General features: G+C 46.6%; 1 protein-coding gene across 1 annotated transcript in view; it reads left to right on the top strand.

Moving 5' to 3' along the window:
- Positions 1 to 25,169, top strand: part of WDR88 (WD repeat domain 88) — a gene marked incomplete at its 5' end in the record, with an annotated part of 36,581 nt that extends 11,412 nt beyond the window's left edge. Inside the window, 9 exons of the mRNA XM_079907218.1 lie at positions 4,089 to 4,177; positions 5,264 to 5,327; positions 7,866 to 8,004; positions 9,362 to 9,491; positions 16,821 to 17,008; positions 19,082 to 19,164; positions 20,920 to 20,988; positions 22,778 to 22,870; positions 24,822 to 25,169. Coding sequence (XP_079763344.1) covers positions 4,089 to 4,177; positions 5,264 to 5,327; positions 7,866 to 8,004; positions 9,362 to 9,491; positions 16,821 to 17,008; positions 19,082 to 19,164; positions 20,920 to 20,988; positions 22,778 to 22,870; positions 24,822 to 24,995 — 1,029 coding nt within the window. The 3' untranslated portion in view covers positions 24,996 to 25,169. The remainder of the gene's footprint in view (positions 1 to 4,088; positions 4,178 to 5,263; positions 5,328 to 7,865; positions 8,005 to 9,361; positions 9,492 to 16,820; positions 17,009 to 19,081; positions 19,165 to 20,919; positions 20,989 to 22,777; positions 22,871 to 24,821) is intronic.
- Between the last annotated feature and the right edge of the window lie 1,369 nt (positions 25,170 to 26,538).

Genomic DNA, 26,538 nt, shown 5'->3' on the forward strand with positions numbered 1-26,538 from the left:
AGGTCAGTGCCACAGGGTGCAGGAAGCAGGGGCAGAGGAACGGGGATGTGGTGGTCAGATGAGGTTACAGGGAGGTGGCCACCAAGAACTCTTCCAAAGTCTTCTGGGCACAGCCAGCAGACTCTAGTGGGCCTGCCTGGGGGCACTGCTGGTCAGTCGGGAGCGGGTGAGGAGGGAGCAGGGCTGGGAGATGGCAGTGGCCATCAGGGGCCGGGCCACAGATGACTGTGTGGCGGGGGCAGGGCCCACGGGGAAGGACGGTCAGTTCCGAGTTTTGCTATCTCATCTGGCTTCAGGGGCAGGAGGGGGACAGGGCGGAGTGAGTCAAGGCTGGTTCCTGGGTTCTGCTTTGGGTAACTAGGTGGAGGATAGCTCCTTACCCTCCGGATCACCTTGGAGGAGCATCTTCTGGGTCATCTTCTGGGTCTTGGCGGGTACCAAGCCAGGCAGACTGGGCAGGAGAGTTTGGGGCTATCCAAGTGGTTCGGGCCCCGCATTAGTGACCTACCAGCTGTTTGACCCTGTGTGGTTACATGACCTCCCGGGCCTCCCTAAACCTCCCCAGGCCTCACAGGATCAGCCGTGTGCTGGGGCCACCCCAGGGCCTGCCTGGCCCATACCAGGTCCCGACAGACATCCACTCTCTCCTTTTCTGTGGCTCTTATCCACCCCCCATCCCCCCACCCATCCCCATGATCTTCTTGTTGGGAAAACCACTGCTTCCTCTGGGAACCCTAAGCCCTTTCCCAACCCTCTGGGATGACTGAGAAGGCCTGGGGGTGAGGGGGTCTCTGCTGGTTGTCACCCAGGGGGAGGGGGGGATGGTGACTTTCCAAGTGTGCATTTTGCTTTGTCATCTTCAGATGCTTCTCATGTTCTTCTCACCTTCTGAGTCAGTGGAAGGACTCTCAGGGGTTTCTGTCTGTTTTGGCCAGAGGGCTTCTGTCTCTATAGGGGGACATCTGCCTGTTTTCTTTTGTTGTCCCAAGATTAGGGACCATCCATCCAGATGTCCTTGGCTCCCGCAGCAGCTTCACTGCCCTGGCTCCCTACCTACTCCGTGCCCCAGCCAGGACCCCGTCACTTCAGCCTGCCCAAGCGTCCTCAATACCTGACTTACTCACAGCCCTACCCCCTGCCACCACCTTCTCCAGCTGCCCCCTCCGTCCCTCTGCCCTCCTTCACACCTCCACCCCTAGTTGCAGAATCACTAGTTCTCTGGTCTCCCTGCCTTGGCTGCCCCTCCAATGGTCCTCTTTCCCCCTCCTGGCTCTCTTTTCCCCATCTTTTTCTCTGCTCCTGGCTCCTCCTGTGGCTCTCCCTGCCCCAGCGGCAGCTCGTGGCACGAGCCCTCCCTCAGGAGATGACTAAGCCATTACCCTGCACATCACCTTCTCTGTCACAGTATCTTGGGCAAGTGTCTCCTTGCCTCTCCCTTCTCTCCTCCACTCTCACCGTCTTCCATCTCCAGTCCTTCCTCTCAACCCACCCAAAGCCAAACTTCTGATTTAATCTTTTAAAAAGGTCCCTTTCCCCTAACTGCAGATCACTGTGAAAGACCATAAATGTATGAAGAAGCTGAGAAAAAAAGTATTCTTAGTCCTGTGCCCAGTCTCTCTCTGATATGGTACATCTCTTTTCAATCATTGTGAAAAAAAAATCACTGGTAGTTTTTCTCATACTATGAAGGTAATACGGTTTTATCACCAAAATACATAAAGACACAAAGAAGAAAATAAAACACTGTTCCATGAACCCTGAGTTAACTACCATGAAAATGTTGGAGTGTAGCTTTTCTTTTTCCTGTTCGCACATGTATACACACATTTATGAAATTGAAACCATACAGAAAAACTGTTTATATAATCACAGTAAACTTGGGCTACAAATATTGTCACATCTCCTTTATGTTTCTAACCACTTATTAGAACCCCTTCCTCCCCATTCATTCAAAGTGCAACCAACATCTCCCCTTAAATTATCTGAGTCCACAGAAAGAATTCCTGGTTCCAAATGCCCGGTGAAGGGGAAACTGCTTTATTTGTCTTCTCACACCCCTAGCCAATGACCCATTTATTTCAAGAAACACTCAATACAAAACAGAGACATTTCCACTGTCTTTGGAATTCACTAACAACATCTGGCTTGTATTGCCGTCTATTGAATATCTCCTGCCAAATCATTCATGACTGTGCACATTTTCCAAGAGAGTTATCTGTCCGTGGTTGCTATTCCTCCTCTTGGCCACATGGCAGCACTATTGAACGCTGAACCTGCACAGTCCATTCTAGTTCTGCCCTTAACTGGCCCCGGGGCCCTGCACGGACCGCAGTGGGCCTCAGCCCCAGGCCCCACGACGATCATTTTCTTAGTTCCCGGATAATGTTTGTCCTAGAGCAACACACCAGCCAGGGAGGCTGGATCCCAGGCTGTCAGAACCAGCCCTTTCTTCCCAAGCCACGAGGCTCATGAGCTGGGCCTCCAGCCTGAATGTGTCCTGCTCCCATGAATTCCTCTCTGGGATCTCTTCCTGTCGGTGGGCTTTGATTAAGGCCTGCTGGGTTCACCCAAACACAACCGCACCGTTTCAAGTTTCACGGAGCAGGGGTTGGGGGACTGGGTCTGTGCAGAAAAGAGTTCGCACGGTAGGCCTGAGACTGCTGTCCTTGGAAAGGCCCACTGGCAAGGCTGGCCTTGGCTGCCATCTGGGAACTTGACTGGTAAACAGTGTTCTATAGTCGTATGAATCTTTCCCTAAGTGATAAAGGGGCCTCACGGACGGTTTGTGCAAACCACGCGGTTGATGCTCTACACCGGCTCTCCTTCTGGGAGTCTGGAATTCGGGTGCACGCTGCACAGTGTCTGTGTCACCCGACCCCGATAAAAACCTGGGCCCCGAGGTTCAGGTGCGTCTCCCCGGTAGACAGCACCTCACACATGTTGTTACAACTGGTTGCTGCAGGAATTAAGCATGTCCCGTGTGACCCACAGAGAGAGACTCTTGCAAGCAGTGCCTGGTTTCCTCTGGACCTCACCCCATGTACCCTTCCCTTTGCTGATTTTGCTTTGCGTCCTTTGGCTGTAATAAATCTTAGCCGTGAGCACGACTATATTCAGAGTCCTGTGAGTCCTGGAGAATCACCAGTCCCGGGGGTGGTCTTGGGGACCCCTGACACAGGGTCCTTTGCCTCCCAGCAGGCTTGGGGTCTTCATGCAAAGTGGTCTCTGCATATCAGGAAGAATTGTCCCAGGCCTGCCCTGGTCAGGCCAAAAGCTCCCCCAACCGGGCACCATAATTTCATATAACAGTGCAAGGCCTTTCTGTGAATTCACTGTCTTACTAATAACATTTGTTTCTAGGGGACTTTCCACCCCTGCTTATCCTGAAAAGCTGTGGACACATTTCTTACTGAAAGTATTTTATCTCTGCCCCAGCACGCACCCTTCACTTTGGTACCCCGATTGTTCCCATCCTATTGTCAGTTATTACCCTGCTCTGTTCTCATCCTATTCTGCAGTTATCTCCCTTCAGTGTGATCAGAGTTGCTTGGGCCCCACTGTTGGGAGTGCTCAAATTTGTTTTAACTGTCCCCTTTAGGTGGACACAGACTGTTGCCGGTGTGTTTGCCGTCTGTCCCCTCTAACACGTGACAAACCTTTTTCATGCATGCCACAACTCAGATTATCTCCTTAAGGGAGACCCCCTCAGGATAGAATTGCTGGGTCAAACAGTGGGAACTTGTAAAAAGTTCTTGAAAGATCTTGCTAGATTTTGTGGCACCTCTTTGGCCGGTAGAGAATGAGAAAATTACCCATTTGCAGCTCTGCCCTCAGAGCCGCCCGTTTCCATCGGCCACTGTGGGATCGAGGGGGAGTTTTCCCGGGGTTGCCGGCGAGGGTGTCCTTCCTGCTTTGGGGGTGGAGGGGAAGTCCTTTTGCCCCTCTGAGCTGGGTGAGAGTCATAGGGCAAGGTTCTCAGGTTCTCAAGGTTCTCAGACAAGCCCAGGGCTGATGTTGAACTCAACCACAGCTTCAGCCGACACCTCAGTGACCTCTGGCCCTCTCCCCCTCTCTCCCGCTGACCTGAGGATGCCGTGGATGGATCTGTTGTTCGGAATTTTGAGCCGGGGCCGGGAGCTCCTGTTTTAGAATGCAGCGTCACGGCTGACAGCAGAAGGTGACTTGCCCTCGTTTTACTCTGGTCAGGAAAGTGAGAGGGAAGAGTAGGCCAGCACACAGCACGCCCGGGTCAGTTCACTGTCTCTTAAGCAAATACCCAACCTTACTCCCATATATCGGTCTCATGGTTCCCATCTTTTGCTGTGAGAATCAAGTCGATGTAATAACCCTTTGAAAATTTGAAATGCTAAAAAGGCAAATTTTATTGTGGCTGAAGCCAGTCTGAATGTTCTTCACGGAGTTTATTTCCTGCAGTCATACCTGTGGACTGGGTCAGATGCGAGGCTCACTAGCGATTCAGTCCAGGACCTCATTTCACAGGGGAAACTGAGACGCAGGAAGCAGAGGGAAGCCCAAGCTGTCACCTGGGGAGCGTCGGGGCTGGGAGGCAGCCTAGGGGCTGGGAGGCAGCCTCTGGGATGCACTTGCATTTACCCCTCACACAGATGTGAGACGGGCCTTTAAAAGGGGATTTGCTTTAAAGTGGATTCACTTTTATCCTGAGCAGCAGCTACAAAATTAGTCTGCTAGTGAAAACTAGTGTGGGAATTTAAGTTTCGTGGGAATTTACCTTACATAGAGGACAGAGATTGTCACAGAAACATGCAATATGAGAAGACAAGGGTACACTTATATTATTTTACTAAATGTACAAGAAAGCATTTCAGAATGAGATGAGCTACGAAAGTCTTTTCCTGTAAAAATATAGACAAGTGACCAGAGAAAGAAGTGACTGATCCTTGTGAGTTGTAGCTCCTTCTAGAAGAAGACAATTACAGAACAGAAGAAATGATACCTTTAACGCCCCAGATATAAAAGAACACATTTGTGTGACTGAGGGATTAAAGAAGAGAATGGTGCTGTGGTGCCTTCTGTGTTAGGGGCTCTCTGTTTTCACTGAGAACCTCTGTTCTCCGGGGGGGGGCGCTCATGGAACATCTTTAGGAAGATTCAGGTATTATTTGCAATCTTGGTCCTAAACTATAGAAATTTTCTGTAAAAATTTCCTATTTTTTTTTCCATAGAAACCACAGGCATAATAATCTGGGTCATTAAGACCTTATGTTTGTCATTTTATTTCCAGAATTATTGCAGCATCTTACGATAAAACAGTGAGGGCTTGGGACCTTGAAACAGGCAAGCTGCTGGTACGTATGCTTTGCCCTAGTGGAGACATCACAGCACAGGGTCTTTTTGTAAAATTAACTTTTATGGGAGTATAGTTGCTTTACAGTGTTGTGCTGGTTTCTACTGTACAGCAAAATGAGTCAGTTATACATATGCATATATCCCCTCTTTTTTGGATTTCCTTCCCATTGAGGTCACTCTGGTGCACTCAGCAGAATTCAGAGCACAGGGTCTTGACTGGGCCTTAAGTGGCCTTGAGCTGGGCGTGGAGTGTGAAGGGTAGCCAATCTTTCAGGAAAGGAAAATTTTCTCAGGGACCCAAAATGATGGAGGGTGGCCTTCAGGGAAGGAAGGCTTTCTGAAGCAGGAAGAAGAGGGCTCTCTTTGAGGGATGGGGAGGATGTGGAAGAAGGGGAGAAGTGGAGGTGGGTGTGGGAGGTGGCATTCCAGGCGGAGGGAACTGCATGGGAAAAGAGACCCTCCCCTAGGGATGTCTGCTTTTGATGGGGCAAGAGGCAGAGCTGAGGCCTTGGGACAAAGGCCATGCACGTGGCCAAAGCACGAGGCTTCTGGGCCCTTCCCAATCTGACCTCCATCTAAGAAGGTACCACCATCCATCCATCCAAACTGGCCCGAGATCCCCCTCTCTCTCCTGCCTGGTACCCAGGCAGCCCTGACCCTGCTCCAGGGGTTCCTCAGGGTCTCCTGTCCCATCCCCATCGCCCTTCCCCCAGCAGCTTCTCATCACCTCTCCTCTCCCTTCCTCCTCTTTTCTCTCCTTAAAAAAAAAAATCTTCCTTCCTGGTGTGAAGATCAATTTATACTCATTGTAAACAATTTTTGGAAAGACAAGATAAGCCAAGTTCAAAAAAACAAACACAGAAACCTTAAAACAACTCCCAGAGATTACAGTTAACACCTTGGTGTCTCTTTTCCTATACACATGTTAAATGTGAACACGGGCAAATATATTCTGTTGGCAACATAGTGTCATTATATACTAGCAGATATAGGAGCATCAGTTACTCCTGGCTTTGAGCATTTTCCCAAATGCTTATTTCTAATTTATTTATTTGGCTGCACCGGGTCTTATTTGCAGCATGTGGGATCTTCGTTGCTGCGTGTGGCAACAAAGTTGCCTCATGTAGGATCTAGTTCCCTGACCAGGGATCGAACCTCAGCCCCCTGGGCCCCCTGCATTGGGAGTACTGGACCACCAAGGAAGTCCCTATTTTGTTTTTAAATAAGTCCATTTGTATACTTTTTTTAGATTCCACGTATAAGTGGTATCATGTGATATTTATCTTTCTCTGTCTGACTTACTTCACTGAGTACAATAATTTCTAGGTCCAACCGTGTTGCTGCAAATGGCAATAATTCATTCTTTTTAATGGCTGAGTAATATTCCATTGTATATTTATACCACATCTCATTCATCTGTTAATGGACTTTAGGTTGCTTCCATGTCTTGGCTATTGTAAATAGTTCTGCTATGAACATTGGGGTGCATGTATCTTTTTGAATTAAAGTTTTCAACTTTTCCAGATATATGCCCAGGAGTGGGATGGCTGGATCATATGGTAACTCTATTTTTAGTTTTTTAAGGAACCACAGTGGCTGCACCAATTTACATTCCCACCAACAGTGTAGGAGGGTTCCCTTTTCTCCACACCCTTTCCGTTTATTATTCTGATGATGGCTATTCTGAACAGTGTGAGGTGATACCTCATTATGGTTTTGATTTGCATTTCTCTAATAATTAACGACATTGAGCATCTTTTCATGTGCTTTTTGGCCATCTGTATTTCTTCTTTGGAGAAAGCCCTGGTTTCTTTTATGACCTAGTCATACACTATCCCTTCTGCCATATTGTATTCAAAGAAATGAGTCACTAAGTTGAGCCCACACTCTTGGGGCAGGTAATTAAGCTCCAGCTTGTGGAGGGAGGACTATCAAAGAATTGGTGGGCATATTTAAAAACCTTCACAATGGCAATACCATAATTTAGAACATACAGAGAGATCCTCCTTTCCTAAATATGTTGAGTAGCTCTTCGTCCCAAGGGGCTGAGGTTGTAGCGTCTTGTCCACAGGGCAGACATTCAATAAACACTTACCAAACTGAACAAGAAAAAAGTTGCCCAGGGGGCATTCCCTGGCGGTCCAGTGGTTAGGACTCTGCGCTTTCGCTGCCGAGGGCTCGGGTCCGATCCCTGGTCGGGAAGCTAAGATCCCACAAGCCACTTGGTGCAGCCAAAAAAAAAATAAAAATAAAGTTGGCCATTACTAGAACCTTGCTGCCAGTTCTGCTAGGTGCTTGCTATCCTTGTTCATCTGTCCTAGACACACATTAATTACATTTATTAATTAAAAATTAATTCATGAAAACTAAACAAACAAAAATTCAGTTCCTTACTTGCACCAGCCTATTACAAGTACTCCATGGCCACATGTGGCCAGTGGCTGGCATACCGAACAGTACATAGAGAGAACATTTCAGAAAGTCCTGCTGGAATGCTGGGCTAGAGAGAAAACCTTTGGATTGTTGCCCTGTTTCAGTGGAAGCTCAGTCATGAAACCTTCATAGTCTCCTGTAAGTTTTCCCCCGATGGTAAATACGTGGTCTCAGGCTTGGATGTGGACCATGGAATCTGTATAACAGACGCGGAAGACACCACCACCGTGTCCCACATCAAAGGTGAGTTTGCGTGGGCTCCCTGCTCTATTCTGTCTGTGGTAACAGCCACTTGTCACTTGATAGACAGTGACTTTCGATTGCTTTATTTGGTGAACCTGCAATGCTGTGAATCACATCATTAAAGATGGGACATTGATTGATAAAGGCACAGGCAGTTAAAACTAAGACTGCTTAAGGATTTTCCGTTCAGTCTCGTGCTTGTAATAAATGAAGCAGTGCTCTGCTCCAACCTCACGTGGACATTTAAAGCCCAATTCTTTATTGAGTGGAGTCCCAGCCTTCTTAACATTTATATTTAAAAATATAAAAATAATTATCACAATGATTATTAATAATGCATGTAAAATATTTATTGTGTTTTACAATGCTGATGATTTGCAATATTATTATTATTCATTGTCATGTAGAAAGAAACAAATTCAGACAATTAGAAAAAGAACAGAATGGCATCTACTGAAAAAAAAATCATTGTATGTCAGTTTCCCAGTTGTAATCCTATATAATGATTATGCAAGATGTTATCACTGGGGGAAACTGGGTGATGGGATCTCTCTGTATTATTCCTTACAACTGCATTTGAGTTAACAGTTATCTCAAAAGAAAAAGTTGAAAAATACATAATCATTGTAAAAAAAAATTAGTAAGTGTGTAAAGTAAAAAGAGCAAGGCTGCCGTACCTGTTTGGACTCCTCCCTGGAGGTACGTATTATTAACAATATATTGCTGGGTGGCCTTCGTGTGTGTGTGTGTGTGTGTGTGTGTGTGTGTGTGTGTTTTTGCACACACACAGTACTACTTCCCACATGCATTTAATGTATTTTTATCAACATGGCACCGTGATAGGTGCGCTGCCCCACAGCTTGCATATTTCCTTAATGTATCACCGCACACTCTACCTCTCCTCACGCTCGGAGTTCTAGCTGCACGCCACGCCCCTCCATGCTCTCTCCCCACGCCGGACCTTGGCACGTGCTGTTCCTTCTGCCTAGAGCACTCTTCCTTTCCTGCTTCCCTCGATAACTTTTAGGTCCCTTCCTCGACCTCTCGGGGCTGGGCCAGCCTTCCTTCTGCTGGCTGGGAGCCATGGCATATGCTGCAGATCGTTGCCTGCTCAAGGGTGTCTCCGCATCCACGTGGGAGCTCTGCAGGGGCAGTGGCAGGGGCGGGGCCAGTGCTCCTCCAAAGCCTGGTTCACGGCAGGCACCTTGTGTGAGTGCAGAGTCCCTTGTGAAAACCAGAGCTGCATCTCTGTAATACTGTCGCTGTCCAGGGGAGCAGGGTGAGCCTCTGCGTCCCTTGGAGCCTGTGGCCCAGAGTATGGAACGCACGGTAACGAGTCACTTTCCTTGTGCCTCAGATCATCACAGGATGTCGGTCACAGCATGCTGCTTTGACCCAGACAGCCAGAAGGTGGCTTCCGTCTCACTGGACAGGAGCATCAAGATCTGGGATGTGACATCCCAGGCCACGCTGCTCACCATCACCAAGTGAGGAGGCCCTGGGAGGCCGGGCAGCATCCTGCAGCGGGGAGGTGGGTGGGAGTCCCCCTTCACGCCCTCCTGGATTCGGCCTGTGCCCCTTTGGCTCCCCAGCTGGTGTCAATGTGGGGCATCTCCAACTATGGTCCGCTGGTGCTGTGAGGAGACTGGAGATGGAGAAAGGGAAGGGGACAGACAGGCAGGGGGAAACCACTAGCTGTGGTCCCTGGGCTGGGACGGCCCTCAGATGCATTCATTTCAGTGTGAGCCAACACTGGTAAACATTGTGCAGTGTCCCACTCCCACCCCAAAATGTGGATTTCCAGCATCCCATGTAAAATGGGAAGATCTGATAATCCAGGGCCTGCAAGGGTCACTTTGTCTGTGGCCACCGGCACCAAGTGGGTGGCCAGCCCTCTCCAGCGGGCCTTGGAGTCAGGATCCCAGAATGTGCATATGCCCTGCCACCCTGCCCGCTCGGCTCAGTTACGAGCCCGGCCGGCCTGGACCAGGCTTTCCCCTGGGGGTCTGGCCCGGGGTTAAGAGAGTGCAGGTTCTCATCCTACGTGACCTTGGACCTTAGTTTCCTCACCTGCAAACTGAGCCCAGGTGAGGTCTGCACGAGATAACACACAGGCTGCATGGTGGGCGCTCAGCACGGGCTCTGTTACCAAGGGTGACTCCCGTGGACACCAGGGTCGGGAGGGGCCGTGGGACACCTGCCCTGCTCCTTAGACCTACTCGGTGGTGGCAGTGAGGAGGGTGACGCAGCAGAGGCGGCCGCAGCTCCAGCTGTGGGTGTCACAATCCACTCCACTTTGCTTCCCCAAGGAGGGTGGAAAGGGAGCTAAGGAAAATGTCTATTGGTATATTGGATTGACCCACATTTGTGAATTTTCTGGAAATGTAGCTTTTAGCAAGAAAACATAGACAAGGATTCTCAGGGCTACAGGACAGGGCTGGCTTCATGGCATGAACCTCTGAAGTTACACAGGGCTCCACACACAGAAAGTCTCACACTTGATTCCATGCTCTGCCGTTGATATCTTGAAATTCTTCATTTTTGAACAAGGGACCTCGAATTTTTTATTTTAAAAATATGTAATTTACTTTTTGAAAATGTAAAGCATGCAACACAGTACAAAATTTAAAAGGTACAAAAAGATATATAGTGAAAAATCTCTCTCTTACCTGTCTCGTAACCATTGTTTCCCCAGAAGCCATCACTTTTCCCCCTTCTTTCCTGCCTGCTGGCTGCCTTCCTTAACAGCTTTATTGAGATATAATTCATACACATCATACAACTCACCCATTTCCAGTGTACAATTCAGTGGTTTGGGGGATATTACATTATTATTTTTTAGTTGTGGTCAAATATAGAATTTTAACCATTTTAAACTTATTTCACTGACATTACATTTACAATATTGTGCAGCCACCACCACTTTCTATTTCCAAAACCCTTTTATCACCCAAACAGAAACTCGGTACCTGTTAATAATAATTCCCCACTCTCCCCAACCCTAGCCCCTAGTAACCTCTATTCTACTTTCTGCCTCTATGAATTTTCTTATACTAGAAATTTCATATGAATGGAATCATACATTATTTGTCCTTTTGTGTCTGACTTATTTCACCTAACATAATGTTTTGTTTTGTTTTTTAACATCTTTATTGGAGTATAATTGCTTTACAATGGAGTGTTAGTTTCTGCTTTATACCAAAGTGAATCAGCTATACATATACATATATCCCTATATCTCTTCCCTTTTGCATCTCCCTCCCTCCCACTCTCCCTATCCCACCCCTCTAGGTGATCACAAAGCACCGAGCTGATCTCCCTGTGCTATGCGGCTGCTTCCCACTAGCTATCTGTTTTACATTTGGTCGTGTATGTATGTCCATGCCACTCTCTCACTTTGTCCCAGCTTACCCTTCCCCCTCCCTATGTCCTCAAGTCCATTCTCTAGTAGGTCTGCATCTTTATTCCCATCTTGCCCCTACGTTCTTCATGCCCCTTTTTTTTTTTAGATTCCATATATATGTGTTAGCATATGGTATTTGTTTTTCTCTTTCTGACTTACTTCACTCTGTATGACAGACTCTAGGTCCATTATGGACACTTAGGTTGCTTCCATGTCCTGGCTATTGTAAATAGAGCTGCAATGAACATTGTGGTACATGACACTTTTGAATTATGGTTTTCTCAGGGTATATGCCCAGTAGTGGGATTGCTGGGTCATACGGTAGTTTTATTTTTAGTTTTTTAAGGAACCTCCATACTGTTCTCCATAGAGACTGTATCAATTTACATTCCCACCAACAGTGCAAGAGTGTTCCCTTTTCTCCACACCTTCTCCAGCATTTATTGTCTGTAGATTTTTTGATGATGGCCATTCTGACTGGTGTGAGATGATATCTCATTGTAGTTTTGATTTGCATTTCTCTAATGATTAATGATGTTGAGCATTCTTTCATGTGTTTATAGGCAATCTGTATATCTTCTTTGGAGACATGTCTGTTTAGGTCTTCTGCCTATTTTTGTATTGGGCTGTTTGGTTTTTTGATATTGAGCTGCATGAGCTGCTTATAAATTTTGGAGATTAATCCTTTGTCAGTTGCTTCATTTGCGACTAATTTTCTCCCATTCTGAGGGTTGTCTTTTCGCCTTGTTTATGGTTTCCTTTGCTGTGCAAAAGCTTTTAAGTTTCATTAGGTCCCATTTGTTTATTTTTGTTTTTATTTCCATTTCTTTAGGAGGTGGGTCAAAAAGGATCTTGCTCTGAGTTATGTCATAGAGTGTTCTGCCTGTGTTTTCCTCTAAGAGTTGGATAGTGTCTGGCCTTACATTTAGGTATTTAATCCATTTTGAGTTTATTTTTGTGTATGGTGTTAGGGAGTGTTCTAATTTCATTCTTTTACATGTAGCTGTCCAGTTTTCCCAGTGCCACTTATTGAAGAGGCTGTCTTTTCTCCATTGTATATTCTTGCCTCCTTCATCAAAGATAAGGTGACCATATGTGCTTGGGTTTATCTCTGGGCTTTCTATCCTGTTCCATTGATCTATATTTCTGTTTTTGTGCCAGTACCATACTGTCTTGATTACTGTAGCTTTGTAGTATAATCTGAAATCAGGGAGCCTGATTCCTCCAGCTCCATTTTTCTTTCTCAAGATTGCTTTGGTTATTCAGGGTCTTTTGCGTTTCCATACAAATTGCGAATTTTTTTATTCTAGTTCCGTGAAAAACGCCATTGGTAGTTTGACAGGGATTGCATTGAATCTGTAGATTGCTTGGGTAGTATAGGCATTTTCACAATGTTGATTCTTCCAATCCAAGAACATGATATATCTCTCCATCTATTTGTATCATCTTTAATTTCTTTCATCAGTGTATTATAATTTTCTTCATACAGGTCTTTTGTCTCCTTAGGTAGGCTTATTCCTAGGTATTTTATTCTTTTTGTTGCAATGGTAAATGGGAGTGTCTTCTTAATTTCACTTTCAGATTTTTCATCATTAGTGTATAGGAATGCAAGAGATTTCTGTGCATTAATTTTGTATCCTGCTACTCTACCAAATTCATTGATTAGCTCTAGTAGTTTTCTGGTAGCATCTTTAGGATTCTCTATGTATAGTATCATGTCATCTGCAAACAGTGACAGCTTTACTTCTTCTTTTCCGATTTGGATTCCTTTTATTTCTTTTTCTTCTCTGAATGCTGTGTCTAAAACTTCCAAAACAATGTTGAATAATAGTGGTGCGAGTGGGCAACCTTGTCTTCTTCCTGATCTTGGTGGAAATGGTTTCAGTTTTTCACCATTGAGGACGACGTTGGCTGTGGGTTTGAACCTACTTTCTGGAGGGTTTTCATCGTAAATGGGTGTTGAATTTTGTCGAAAGCTTTTTCTGCATCTATTGAGATGATCATATGGTTTTTATTCTTCAGTTTGTTAATGTAGTGTATCACATTGATTGATTTGCATATATTGAAGAATCCTTGTATTCCTGGGATAAACCCCACTTGATCATAGTGTATGATCCTTTTATTGTGCTGTTGGATTCTGTTTGCTAGTATTTTGTTGAGGATTTTTGCATCTATGTTCATCAGTGATATTGGCTGTAGTTTTCTTTCTCTGTGACATCTTTGTCTGTTTTTGGTATCAGGGTGATGACGTAATGTTTTTAAGGTTTATATATGTTATAGCCTGTATTAGAATTTCATTCCTTTTTATGACTGAACAATATTCCATTGCATGTATATACTACATTTTGTTTCTCTATTTATCTGTTGAGGAACACGTGTTGCTTCTGTCTTTTAGCTGTTGTGAATAATGCTTCAATGAACACTGGTGTACAAATATCTGTTCAATTCCCTGCTTTCAGTTCTTTTGGCTATATATCTAAAAGAGGAATTTCTGGATCATGTGGTAATATTATGTAAAGCTTTTTGAGAAACTGGCACCTTGCATTTTAATCTTGCACTGGGCCCTGCAAATTATATAGCTGGTCTTACTAGAGAAGTTTGAAAATTCATAATCTCAACTGATTTTGAAGCTTGCAAGGAATAAACACAAGTACTTCGTTATAATTTTTTTGCATCAGTTGTCAAACATAATTTAGAAAACTCAAGAGGAGAAGGAAAATCTACTGTATTTACCCATACTTTTGCTTACCATGTTCTATTTTCTGATATTCCAAGTTTCCTTCTTTCACCATTTTCTTTCTGTTTAGAAAAATTTCCTTTAGCTATTCTTTTAGGGTAGGTCTGAGGGCAACAAATTCTCTTTGTTTTCCTTCATCTGAAAATGTCTTGATTCCTCCTTCAATCCTGAAGGATATTTTTTTGCTGGGTATAGAAATCTGTGCTGACAGTTCTTTTCTTTCCTCATTTGAAAACTGTCATATCACTTTTTTCTGATCGCCATGGTTTCTGATGAAGAATCCACTGCTGTTCAAATAGTTTTTCCCCTATAAGTAAGGTGTCATTTCTCTTTCATTGCTTTCAAAATTTTTTTCTTTTTCTCTACTTTTCAAAAGTTTAATTACAATGTGTCTGTGTATAGATTTCTTTGGGTTTATCCTACTTGGGCTTCACTCTGCTTTTTGAATCTGTCCTTTCTAGACAATTTCTTTGATTATTTTTTCAGCTCTATGTTATTTCTCCTTTTCTTCTGAGATGCTGATTACCCAAATGTTAGATATTTTGTTATAGTCTCACAGGTTTCTAAGGCTCTTGTTTTTTTCAGTCTATTTTTTGGATTGGTTAATTTATATTGTCTGTCTTCATATTTACTGATTATTTCCTCTTTCTTCTCCATTGAGGGTTTTTGTTGCTGTTGTTGTTTTTGTTATTGTATTTTCAGTTCTAAAATTTCCATTTGGTCATTCTTTATACCTTCTATTTCTTTGCTGAGGCTTTCAATCTTTTTGCTTATTTCAAGCACGATTATAATTGTCCATCAAAGCATTTTTGTGATGGCGGCTTAAAAATCCTTGTCAGATAATTCTAACATCTGTGTCATCTCAGTATCGGCATCTGTTGACTCTGTTTCCCATTCATGTTGAGATTTTCCTGGCTCTTAGTATGATGAGTGAATTTCAGTTGCATCCTGGGCATTTTGAGTATTGCATTACGAGACTCTAAGTCTTACTTAAATCTTCTGTTTTAGCAGTCTACCTCATTAGAGCCTGGCAAGGGTGGCAGTCTAGACTCAAGACTTTGCTGACAGGGGTGGGGATGGGATTGCAGTTTTTCCCAAGATTTTTCACTGGAGTAAGGCAGGCATTGTGTAAAGGTTTTCTGTCTTACTAGGCTATCCCTTTGGCTAGGGAGAACAGGCTTTTCTTGGGAGCTTTTTATCCAGTCCTTATTGTTTTGGGGATTGCAGGCTTTCCCGGTACCCGGTCCAGGATATAAGAAACAAAAAGAAAACTACAGGGACTCAACAGCATGCCATCCTTGGGTCCCAAGATCCTTAGCTGGTCTGCCTTCTCTTCTCCACCTTTTACAGTCTTCTGTTTGCTTTATAAATGCCCAGGCCTGTTAGCTGTACTCTTTTTTTAAAAATAAATTTATTTATTTTATTTATTTATTTTTGGCTGCATTGGGTCTTCATTGCTGCATGCGGGCTTTCTCTAGTTGCGGAGAGTGGGGGCTACTCTTTGTTGAAGTGCATGGGCTTCTCATTGCGGTGGCTTCTCTTGTTGCCGAGCTGGGCTCTAGGCACGCGGACTTCAGTAGTTGTGGCACACGGGCTCAGTAGTTGTGGCACGCGGGCTCAGTAGTTGTGGCACATGGGCTGAGTTGCTCTGTGGGGTTGCTCTGAGGCATGTGGGATCTTCCCGGACCAGGGCTCGAAACTGTGTGCCCTGCATTGGCAGGCGGATTCTTAACCATTGTGCCACCAGGGAAGCCGCTGTTAGCTGTACTTAACAGGAGGAAAGGGGAGCAGTACATTGACTCCATCTTGTCCAGAACGTTTTCCCCAAACTTTTGCACTAAGTAAAATGGTCTTTTATGTTATGTGGACTTTATCTGAAATGAGAGCCGCATCCTGGAAAAGAGAGAGAGCCTTGGTTTAAACCTCAGCGACAGTCTCTGGATTCAGAGGAGGGCTTGTTATTCACCTCCAGTATATGCTGGGATGGTTCTTGCCCCACCAGGCACTGGGATTTGGACATTTTAAGCCTGGACACCCCGGGAAGCCGACATTTCTTCTCCTTTGATCCTACTCAGTTTGTGAGCTTCAGAGAACTAAAAGAGTCTAAAACTCTGGCTTGAGCTCTAGAAAATAGTTTTGTTCAACCTTTTCTTCATTTAGATGAATTGATATTATAATCCAGGCTACTCAGAGATGCTCAATTATGTTTATAAGTTTGCTTGAAAACTCTCTTTGTAACAGGAGATGACAGTCACAGGGAAAATACTTTGAAGATCATAACAAAACAAAGAAAAGCAAAATTCTGACAATTCTTTTCTGTAAAAAAATAAGACATTTAAAAATTGAGAATGGGGCTTCCCTGGTGGCGCAGTGGTTGAGAGTCCGCCTGCCGATGCAGGGGACATGGGTTCGTGCCCCGGTCCGGGAAAATCCCACATGCCGCGGAGCGACTGGGCCCGTGAGCCATGGCCGCTGAGCCTGTGCGTCCAGAGCCTGTGCTCTGCAACGGGAGAGGCCACGACAGTGAGAGGCCCACATACCGCAAAAGAAAAAAAAAAGGAATGGGGTCACAGGGTATCAGCTCCAATGCCCCCTCCACTCACCTCCCCTTTAGTGTGTCCTCGGATCCTCCAGGAGTGATGTACTAATGTGTGCACCCTTCCATATATGTTTCAGAGCACACACCAATGCAATCTCAAACTGCTGTTTTACCTTCAGTGGCCATTTCCTGTGTACAAGCTCTTGGGATAAAACCTTAAAAATATGGAACGTCCATACAGGGGAGTTTCGAAACCGTGGAGCCTGTGTGACTCTGATGCAGGGTCATGAAGGTTCTGTGAGCTCCTGCCACTTTGCCAGAGACAGTGAGTAATTAAATGTTGAAGGATTCCACACCCGTGGGAGTGCTGGGGTAGAGTTCCTCACGTTCCATTCATGTGGACTTTCCATAGTATAAAGAGGTGATTTCCAATGATGCCAGTGGTGAGGGTGGATTTATTTTCCCCAAGAACAGAAAAGCCAAGAGGGAGATTCATATGCACAAGTTTGCAAATGATGGAAACTCAGTTTGATATAGCTTAAGCAACAAGATAAATCTGTTAAAATTTTTTTCAAATCTATTTTTTTTATTTTTTATTTTCTTTTTAACATCTTTATTGGAGTATAATTGCTTTACAATGGTGTGTTCGTTTCTACTGTATAACAAAGTGAATCAGCTATACATATCCCCATATCCCCATATCCCCTCCCTCTTGCGTCTCCCTCCCACCCTCCCTATCCCACCCCTCTAGGTGGTGACAAAGCACCGAGCTGATCTCCTTATGCTATGTGGCTGCTTCCCACTAGCTATCTGTTTTACATTTGGTAGTGTATGTATGTCCATGCCACTCTCTGACTTCATCCAGGAGCTGGTCACCCTTCAGGAGGGCTGTGTCCAGACAGACAATGCTCTCAGGAAGCCAACCCTTCCGCTCTATCCTTCAGCTCAGCTTCTCTCTTGTATTGACCTTTCTCCTCAAGGAGGCAAAGATGGCCTCTGGTGGTCCAGGCCAACAAAGGTTCTGGTCACTGGCAATCCTAGAGAAAGAGAAAACCTCTTTCTGGTGGTGCCCGTACAAGTCCCAGGGAAGACTCGCATTGGCTCAGCTGGGGATACATGCCCATCTCTGAACCAACCCCTTTAGCAGGGGATGAAAGGCTCTGATTGGCCGTGCCTGCGGGACTTGCCCATCCTTAGAGCTGGAGGTCAGAGTCGGTACCCTCTGAACAAGAGGCACTGAGAATATGGGAGGGGTGTTTCTGCATGGGACATTGGAGAGCTGTTTCCAGATGAAGGGGCCTGGATGTGACCAGGAGCAATGCCAGGAAGCAGCCAGGGGCAGCTGGCCCCAGTGAGAGCTGTGACTGCTCCCGACACCCAGGAGCCAAATGTTATGACTCTACTCCGCGGTCCTCGTGGGGAGTGGGGCTTGCTCTGTGTGTCAAGGGGAGTACCCAGCCAACATGCACATAGTCAGGGCCTGGCTTGAGAAACGTCTCCCTCTTCAGAAGCAGCCTCTGTGTAAGTCAGACCCCGCTGTGAGGTGCCCCACCAGCTCCTGTCCTTGGCATTACAAGTTTCAGAGTTGCGTATAGTGAGTCAATCATCACTATTTGCGGATTCTGTGTTTGTGAATTTACCTACTGGGTAAAATTTATTTGTAAGCCTGAAATCAATACTCACGGCACTTTTGCAGCCACCCATAGATACATGCAGAGCGGCAAGAAGCTTGCCATGTGCACACGGTCCCAGCTGAGGCTGAACAAGGTGACCCTCCGCCTTCTCCTTTCAGTTCTCTTATCATAAGGTGTCCTTGCTGCGATCTATTTAGTCCCACTTTTTGGCATTTTGTGCTCTTTGTTGATGATTTTGCTGTTTAAAGGGGCCCCCCAGCATAGTGCTGAAGTGCTGTCTAGTGTCCTAACTGCAAGAAGCCTGTGATGTGCCTTACAGGGAAAACACATGTTAGATACGCCTCATTCAGACATGAGTTATAATGCTGGTGGCCATGAAATCAATGTTAATAAATAAGCAATATGTATCAACTAAGGTGTCGTTAAACAGAAACAGATAGAAAACAAGGTTATGTACTGATGGGTTAATGAAAATGTTGTAACCAGAGGCTCACAGGAACCTAACCCTGCATTTCCCCTAAGACCAATCATCACTCATTGAGTGTTTGTGATGACTTTGTGGATCGCAACTACCATGAATATCGAGCGTCAACTGTAATTGATTGGGGGTTGTTGAGTCCCACCCGGAAGGGGTTTGGGTGTCCTCAGAGTGAGCCATGGTAGCACCTCACAGATGCATCTGCGGCCTGCTTGGGCCTCCCCAGAGGAGGAAACAGTTGGTTGAGGAAGGTGACCCCCTGAGCCTCTTTCGTTTTGTGTTCCAGCCTCTTTGCTTGTGTCTGGAGGGTTCGACAAGACTGTGGCTATTTGGGATGTAGGAGAAGGCTACCGGAAGCTCTCCTTGAAGGTACCAATGCCAGCATCAGATAGAAGATCTGAGCTTCATTCTTCATTTCATGCTGGGTGCTGGGTGCTGGGGATACAACAGTGAGACAGACCTAAATGTTCGCAATGGAGCTGACACCTCTATGGGCAAGGTCAGACCAGGAACCAACAAACAAATCCTCCATAGTGATGAGCGACACAGAGTAGCCACAACAGGGTGATATGATAGAAACAGACTCCGGGGACTAATCCACAGTGGGAGGGCCTCTTGGAGAAGGTGGCCTTTGAGCTGAGAACTGGATGGCAAAGAAAGACTGGATGAGTGAGGATCTTGGGGAAGGGCGTTCCAGGAAGAGGGAGCAGCAAATGCAACAACTCTGAGGACGGTCAGTGTCTATGAACAGCAGAAATGACTGTGCAAAAGGTTGAATGCCATCCTGAGGCATGCATAGAAAGCTGTGGGGCTTCAGAATGGTGGGTGTCAATGGTGGGTGAGTACTTTTGGCTGCAGGTTAGAGGAGACTCAACTTAAAGTGGCTGTATGGTAAGGAGATGGATGGTGCAACACAAGGAGAACCCAACGGTTAGGCAGTCCCAGGATCGGCTACGTCAGTGCCTCTGTTCCAGGTGCCCCCACCCCAAGACTTCTGCACACCCCTTGATCTTGTGATCTCATGGCCGCCTTTGGCTGTGAATGCTTGCATTGATGACTCTTGGTTTCTCTATTTCCTGGGACCCAAATGTAGACTGTGTCCCCTTGATCACCATAACATTCAGTATCCCAAAGCTGTTCTATCTGACCCTCTTCTCTGTGGGTTTGGAGAGGCAAGGGGAGTTTACATCATAGCACGTGAATGGCTTAAAACTGAATGTTGTGGTTAAGAGTCCCTTTGTGTTCCCATCAGGCCATTCTATCCTCCCTTCTCCTCTCCTCTCCTCTCTCTATTCTTCCACCCTCCGATTCCTGTCCTTTTGTTATGCACAGCAGTTTAACCTCACTGCTGCTTCCTTCCCTCATACCACGCCTCACCATTCACCTCTTTCCATTAGGGGAAGGCCAAAGAATGAGACAGAGGCTGACACAGAGCTCTGACATCATTAAGTGTTTGAACCAGCAAGTATTTATCTCCTCTAAATTCCTTTTACCCCAGGAAAATAACCCCCATTTATTTAAGCCACAGTGGGTAGGTTTGCAGTTACTTGAAGCCAAAAGCTCCCTCACCAATAGGATCGCTAAGCGGTATTTCCTAGAACAAAGAATATGCAAACAAAAACCTGCAAGAGGTGCTCTGGGACCAGCTGGGAATATAATTTTTTTTTCCCATTGTGCTAAGCACCAGAGTACTATTTTTAAAAACTCATATGGTGCTGTGATATATACATGAATCCCGAGCTTGTACACTTTGTTCTCCACTTTAAATATCGCGGGTGAAACCAGGGAAGCACGATTAATTGCTCTTAAAAGTAAGCAATGGGGCTTCCCTGGTGGCGCAGTGGTTGAGAGTCCGCCTGCCGATGCAGGGGACACGGGTTCGTGCCCCGGTCCGGGAAGATCCCACATGCCGCAGAGCGGCTGGGCCCGTGAGCCATGGCCGCTGAGCCTGTGTGTCCAGAGCCTGTGCTCTGCAACGGGAGAGGCCACAACAGTGAGAGGCCCGCGTACCAAAAAAAAAAAAAAAAAGTAAGCAACGTGGGATTCTTGACTGTTTTTTTGGTTTTTGTTGTTCTTTCAAAGGTTTTTTTTTCTAGGTCCTCTTAAAATTCTACTTTTCTTCAGGGCCATAATGACTGGGTGATGGATGTTGCCATCAGCAACAACAAGAAATGGATCCTGTCTGCTTCGAAGGTAAAAGTGGCCAACCTTTGAGTGACTTAAAATCTCTATCACATTTGTGAGAATTAGTGTTAGCAGAAGTGCATTGTCAAGTAAAATTCCTCAGTCTGAAGGACCGAGCAGCTCAGTCTGAAGGCTATACCTGGCCAGGCCGACCCCATCCAGGAAGCGGGAACGTGGAAAGTGGGTCCTTTGCTCATATGGGAAGTTGCCAGGTACTTCTTTGCACAGTTGTCATTTGAACTTCATTGGAGCAAGGGCCTGTCCAGACTGGTAAGTGATGGAGCCAACAGGGGGCCTTGGAGGGAAAGGGGTCAGCTCGTGGGCAAGCAGACAACCCCAAGGTTCCAGGTGGGTCGTCCCTCGCTAGTCACTGCATCCTGGGATTCCCGTGCCAATGGCACGTAACAGACAGCCCAGGATATCCTGAGGGCTGTCCTTCATGTGTGAGCACCAAGAAGTGGGGTCCCACCTTGTCCCCCAACCTTTGTTAGAGCCATCTTATTCTCTAGGCTGGGGGTTTCTAGGTGTATAAAAACGTGGGCAAGACTCTGCCTGCCATGATCAACTTCTTAGAGAGCCAATGCAGGATACCATCACACCTGACCAAAAAACCCCATAATATTATAATACATAATAAAAATTATATGCCAATGTGTTGTTACTTTAGCGTAAAAAATGTGAAAAATATTGTCAATTATATCTCAGTAAAGCTGGAAAAAAGTAAAAATGCAAGACAAAGTATCAAAAATGAGTGTTTATTTGAAATTATGTCTTATTTACTTTTCTGTTACATAAATGCTATTATTTAAACAAAACAACAACAGGACTAATCAATAACAGTGATTAGTAGTAACTGATAGTAGGATAATTAAGCAAATACGGTTAAGAAAAAAATATATTTTAGGGCTTCCCTGGTGGCGCAGTGGTTGAGAGTCTGCCTGCCGATGCAGGGGACACGGGTTCGTGCCCCGGTCCGGGAAGATCCCACATGCTGTGGAGCGGCTGGGCCCGTGAGCCATGGCCGCTGAGCCTGCGTGTCTGGAGCCTGTGCTCTGCAATGGGAGAGGCCACAACAGATAGAGGCAGATCATACAGAGGGTTACCTATAACCTCACCCTCCAGTTGCCACTTGCATTGTGTGGTATATTCATCACAATTGATGAACTAGTATTGATATATAATTATTAATTACAGTCCATGGTTTAAGTTTCACTCTTTATGTTGTGTGGGTTTTGCCAAATGCATGTCATGTATCCACCATCACAGTATCATACAGAACAATTTCACTGTCCTATAAACTCCTTGTGCTGCACTTGTGCTGCATCCCTCCCCTTCTTCCCCAGAGCCCCTGGCGACCACTGACCTTTTTACTGTCTCCATATTTTTGCCTTTCCCATAACGTTATATAGTTGGAATCATACAGTATGTAGCCTTTTCAGACTGGCTTCTTTCACTTAGAAATTTGTATTTAAGCCTCCTCCACGTCCTTTTTGTGGCTTAACAGTTCATTTCTTTCTTTTTTAATCACTGAATAATATTCTGTCACATTAATGTACCACAGTTTGTTTATTCTCTTATTCAGGGACATCTTGTTGGTTGCTTCCAGTTTGGGGGACGTGGGACTTCCAGTGCTAAGGCTAGGATGGTGCTAGAGAAACTGGGACAGTTGGTCACCCTAACTGTCCCTCTGCAGGTCGAAGTTGTCCACGTGTAACCTGGATGCCATGCCCCTCCCTGGGTCATCCAAGCCTAACGAACCCATTTTGTAACTGCTGGTTTGCTGTTTAACTTGTTTTAGGATAAGACCATGAGACTATGGAATATTGAAGAAATTGACCGAATTCCTTTGGTAATCGAGTATAAAAAGGCCCGGGGCTTAAAGCTGAAACAGGTTGGTATTGGGTAAAATGAAGCCAAAAGAAGGCTTTCATTAGTTCTCTCTACAAATTTATTCTTTGAACAAACTGGGCAAGTGGGGATAAAACTATGAACAAACAGATTGACATTTTTGCCCTGAGGGAGCTTACGTTTCTAAAAGGGGAGACAAACAATGAGTAAAGAAATTAGAAAAATATGTAGTAAGTCACATGATGATAAGTAGTTTGGAGGAAAATAACATAGGAAAGGGAAGCAGGAGTGCGGGCAGTTGCAGCATTCTAAAGGGTGGTCAGGAGAGGTCTCATTGAGAAGGTGACATTTGTTCAAAGACTTGAAGGTAGTGAGGGAGTGAGCTGTGCAGCTCTTTTAGGGAAAGAACATCCCAGCAAAGGGAAGAGCCCATGTGGAGACCCTGAGGCAGGAGTGAGCCCAGTGCTGAGGACTGGAGTGAGCAGGGTGGGTGGGAGGCGATGAGGCTGGAGGGAGTCCTGGAGGGAGGCTGGCACACAGCTGGACCCCGTTTGGGCCTCCTACGCTCCTGCAGCAGAACCCCGGCCAGGTCCCCAGTGCCCCGTTTCCCATGGATGGGGCTCAGGTCCCAATTCTCTAGTGGATGATCATGGCGGGTACATCTTCTGCTTCACCAGGTATAGCCAGGGCTGGCCCTGGGCAGTCGAGGCCAGTCCCTGCTGGGGCCTCGCATTGCAGGCACCTGGCTGCCACCTCAAGAGGCTGAGGAGTCCCTGCTGGGCCCTCGTGAATCCTGGAGCTCCCTAGGCCTGTCTCCACTCAGAAGGCCTGGCTGGGAGCCACTGCTTCTGGGGATGGCTAATTGGAGAATGGCACCGGGGGGCAGGGAGGTAAGGGGTGGGACCCAGGTGGAACCCCATCTTTGTGGCCAGCTGGTCCTCATGGCCTTTGTGGCCATGTCGGCCCGTAGGCCCTGGAAGCTGACTGGGTACAGAGCAGTGCTTGTGTCCTCCACCTGCCACCTGGGGAGGGACCCAGGAGCTGCTTCCTCTGAGCCCTGCTGTTCTGGGCTTGGGTCGTGGGAAATGATGCTGTAGAATAAGGCAGGTAAGGGACTGAATTTCTTTCTTGCAAAAGAAATAAAAGAAAGAAACCTACCTGAAGTTGTAGCAAAGATGAGCTCGCTGCATTTGACTTGCTCTGATTCAATACGAGAAACTTCAGAGGCCGCACTTCCCAGAAGACCTGCCCTGGGCGGGGTTGGCCCCATCTCTCCTGCAGGCTTTGGTGCCCTGGAGCGGGCAAGAGTGGCAAAGCACAGGGGCTTGGAGAGCCAGGGCAGGGGCTTGCCACCTGCCGGCTCATCTCAGGGGGACCGTGCTTTGGTGGCAGCCCCGAGAGATCTCTGCCCATGGCCTGAGAGCCCACAAGTGTTGCTCACTTGTTGGTGGGAAAATGTTGCAAGTGAGCTGTGCCACTGTATCCACAGTCCTCTGGGTGCTTCGGCTCAAAGACAGAGGAGGATGCTCAGCACCTCCATCATCTAGAAAAAAACTAATGCTTTGTTCAGAAGTCTTGCCTACTTGATTCTCAAAAGTTAGGTATCCCCAGGATGTCAGGGAGTTAGGATAGCCCCTCGGCCCTGTACTTTTGCTCTGCACCGAACAGAGGGTGAGGTTAGACACCCACCCCAAATCCTCAGCACCATCAAGTGGCTTTCCACTCCTCCCGGCCACCCTGGGACCCCACAGCAGGGGACATGAGCTGGAAGGACCTGCATAGCTTTTGAGAGGGAAAAGAGCAGGAAGCCTGTGCTTACTCCCTCTCAGTGGCCTGCAGTTTCTATCCTTGTGCACTTAGAGCCCCAGAGAGGGGAGGCAGTCTTGCCTTGGCCCGGCCCAAGGCAGTTGGATCGGGGGGAGAATTCTAACTGCATGCCTTGATCTCCTCTGATCAGCACCTCCTTTCTACTCTTTTAAAATATTTCATGTCAGTGTGAAGAATGTGACAGGCCTTTCTCCATCTACGAAAGTGACATCTTTTCTGAAACAGTCACCAAATGTGTGTTCTGCCGGTTCGATGCAAAAGACTTGTCAACAGAGGCCTCACCATCATCAGAGGGGGAGGTCTCACTGTCAAGGGAGTGCAGCCTGGGTGAGGATGGCTGATGGCCACTGGAGCCTTTGGGTGACTCGAGCACAGGCCACCTGTCATATAGGTTTCGGGGCTCTGCACAGGCCTTTCTCTGGGGCCCCTCCCCAGCGGGTGGGCCTGTCAGGCTGGGGCAGGGGCCACGCTCTGGCTGGGCTCCCACCACTGTGCCGCCTCACCAGTTCCACAGCCCCTTGGGGATCCCTCTGTCTTTAGTTTGTATGCAGAATAAATATAGATTCTTTTGGAAAACAAGTGTGCATGTGAATTCTAGAAACATTTTTGTTCTTTCTAAATTCTATGCCCTGGTGTCCATCCTGTCTCATTTTTGGAACACATTCTGGTCTCTGGATTTGCCCTGTAGAGCAGCCGCAGCCTCTTCATTGTTGAATGAAGAGGAAGCTGTGTAGCTCCACCTGTGGAGTGGACTGTACCGTGGCACTGCGGGTGCCTCCCTGGCTAAGGCTCCCAGATGGTCACTGCTCAGAGCAGAGGAAGGTCTGGTTAGGCAAGTGGGTGCTGGGCATTTCCATCACAGAATACTTCTTGCTTTCCACCCCAGTTTCTTTACTTTCCAGGATGCCCATGCATGTGTACAGCCTCCTTCCTGCTTCCACGCATACAATGTAATCAATTACTTCACAAAGAGCAAGGTATCAGTTAAACGTGAAGGGCTCCCTTTTCCATCGGGTATGGCTTACAGGATTTCCGTCAGATATCATTAGTATGCCCCTTAGTCCTTTTAAAAAAAACTTAGTTGCAGGACTGATTTATTTAATGTTCATTGATTGGCATCCCATAATTCTGCCCGTGCGCACCATAACCTGGTAGTCATTGCTTGGGCAGGTCCTGTGCTTGGTGCTACCCTCCTTCGTCACAACCAGGATGACTGCCCAGCTTCAGCAGGCTGTTCAGTATTTATGCATTAATTTACATGAATGATGCATGAACGTGGCAAAACTCCACTGCGTCAGCCTCCCAGCAATTGGGCTCTTTTTGGAAGAGAAGTCTTATCCCTTCTCTGGCACATGAAGACATACATAAATGTATTCTTCCTCAGTGCTGTGGAGGATGTCTGGCCTGCATCCACTGTCCCCAGGGACGGGCAGTTAGGTTGCTTCTTGTTTTTAGCTCTTACAAACAATGCTGGAGTGAACCTTCTTGTGTACATACTTTTGCAGAGACCTACATTTCTGTGGATTAGGCTCTCCCACTGGAGAAACCGCTGGGTCAATGGATTAGCAGGTTTTGGTTTTGTTGCTGCTCAAAGGCACTCTAAAAAGTGTTGTGATGAAGTGGCTGATGTGTCTGAGTGAGGAGCCCCAGAGGGGCAAGTGAGACGCCTGAGTGCGGAGGGCTTTGCCGTCCTCTGGCAGCGGAAACCTTCCACGTACGGTGTTGATGCTCTAAGGCCAGCGGCCTGGGCCCCTTTAAGCTCTTGATCGTTCAGTGCCTGCTCAGGGTCTCTTCAGTGCCCCCGGACTCTCCCCGTCCTCCGGGTCCGCGGAAGAGGCCCAACTGAAGCTATGGGTCTGGTTTCCACCGGCGGGCGGATGAGCC

This window comes from Stenella coeruleoalba (assembly GCF_951394435.1).
Source record: "Stenella coeruleoalba genome assembly, chromosome: 20".
Taxonomy (NCBI): Eukaryota; Metazoa; Chordata; class Mammalia; order Artiodactyla; family Delphinidae; genus Stenella; species Stenella coeruleoalba.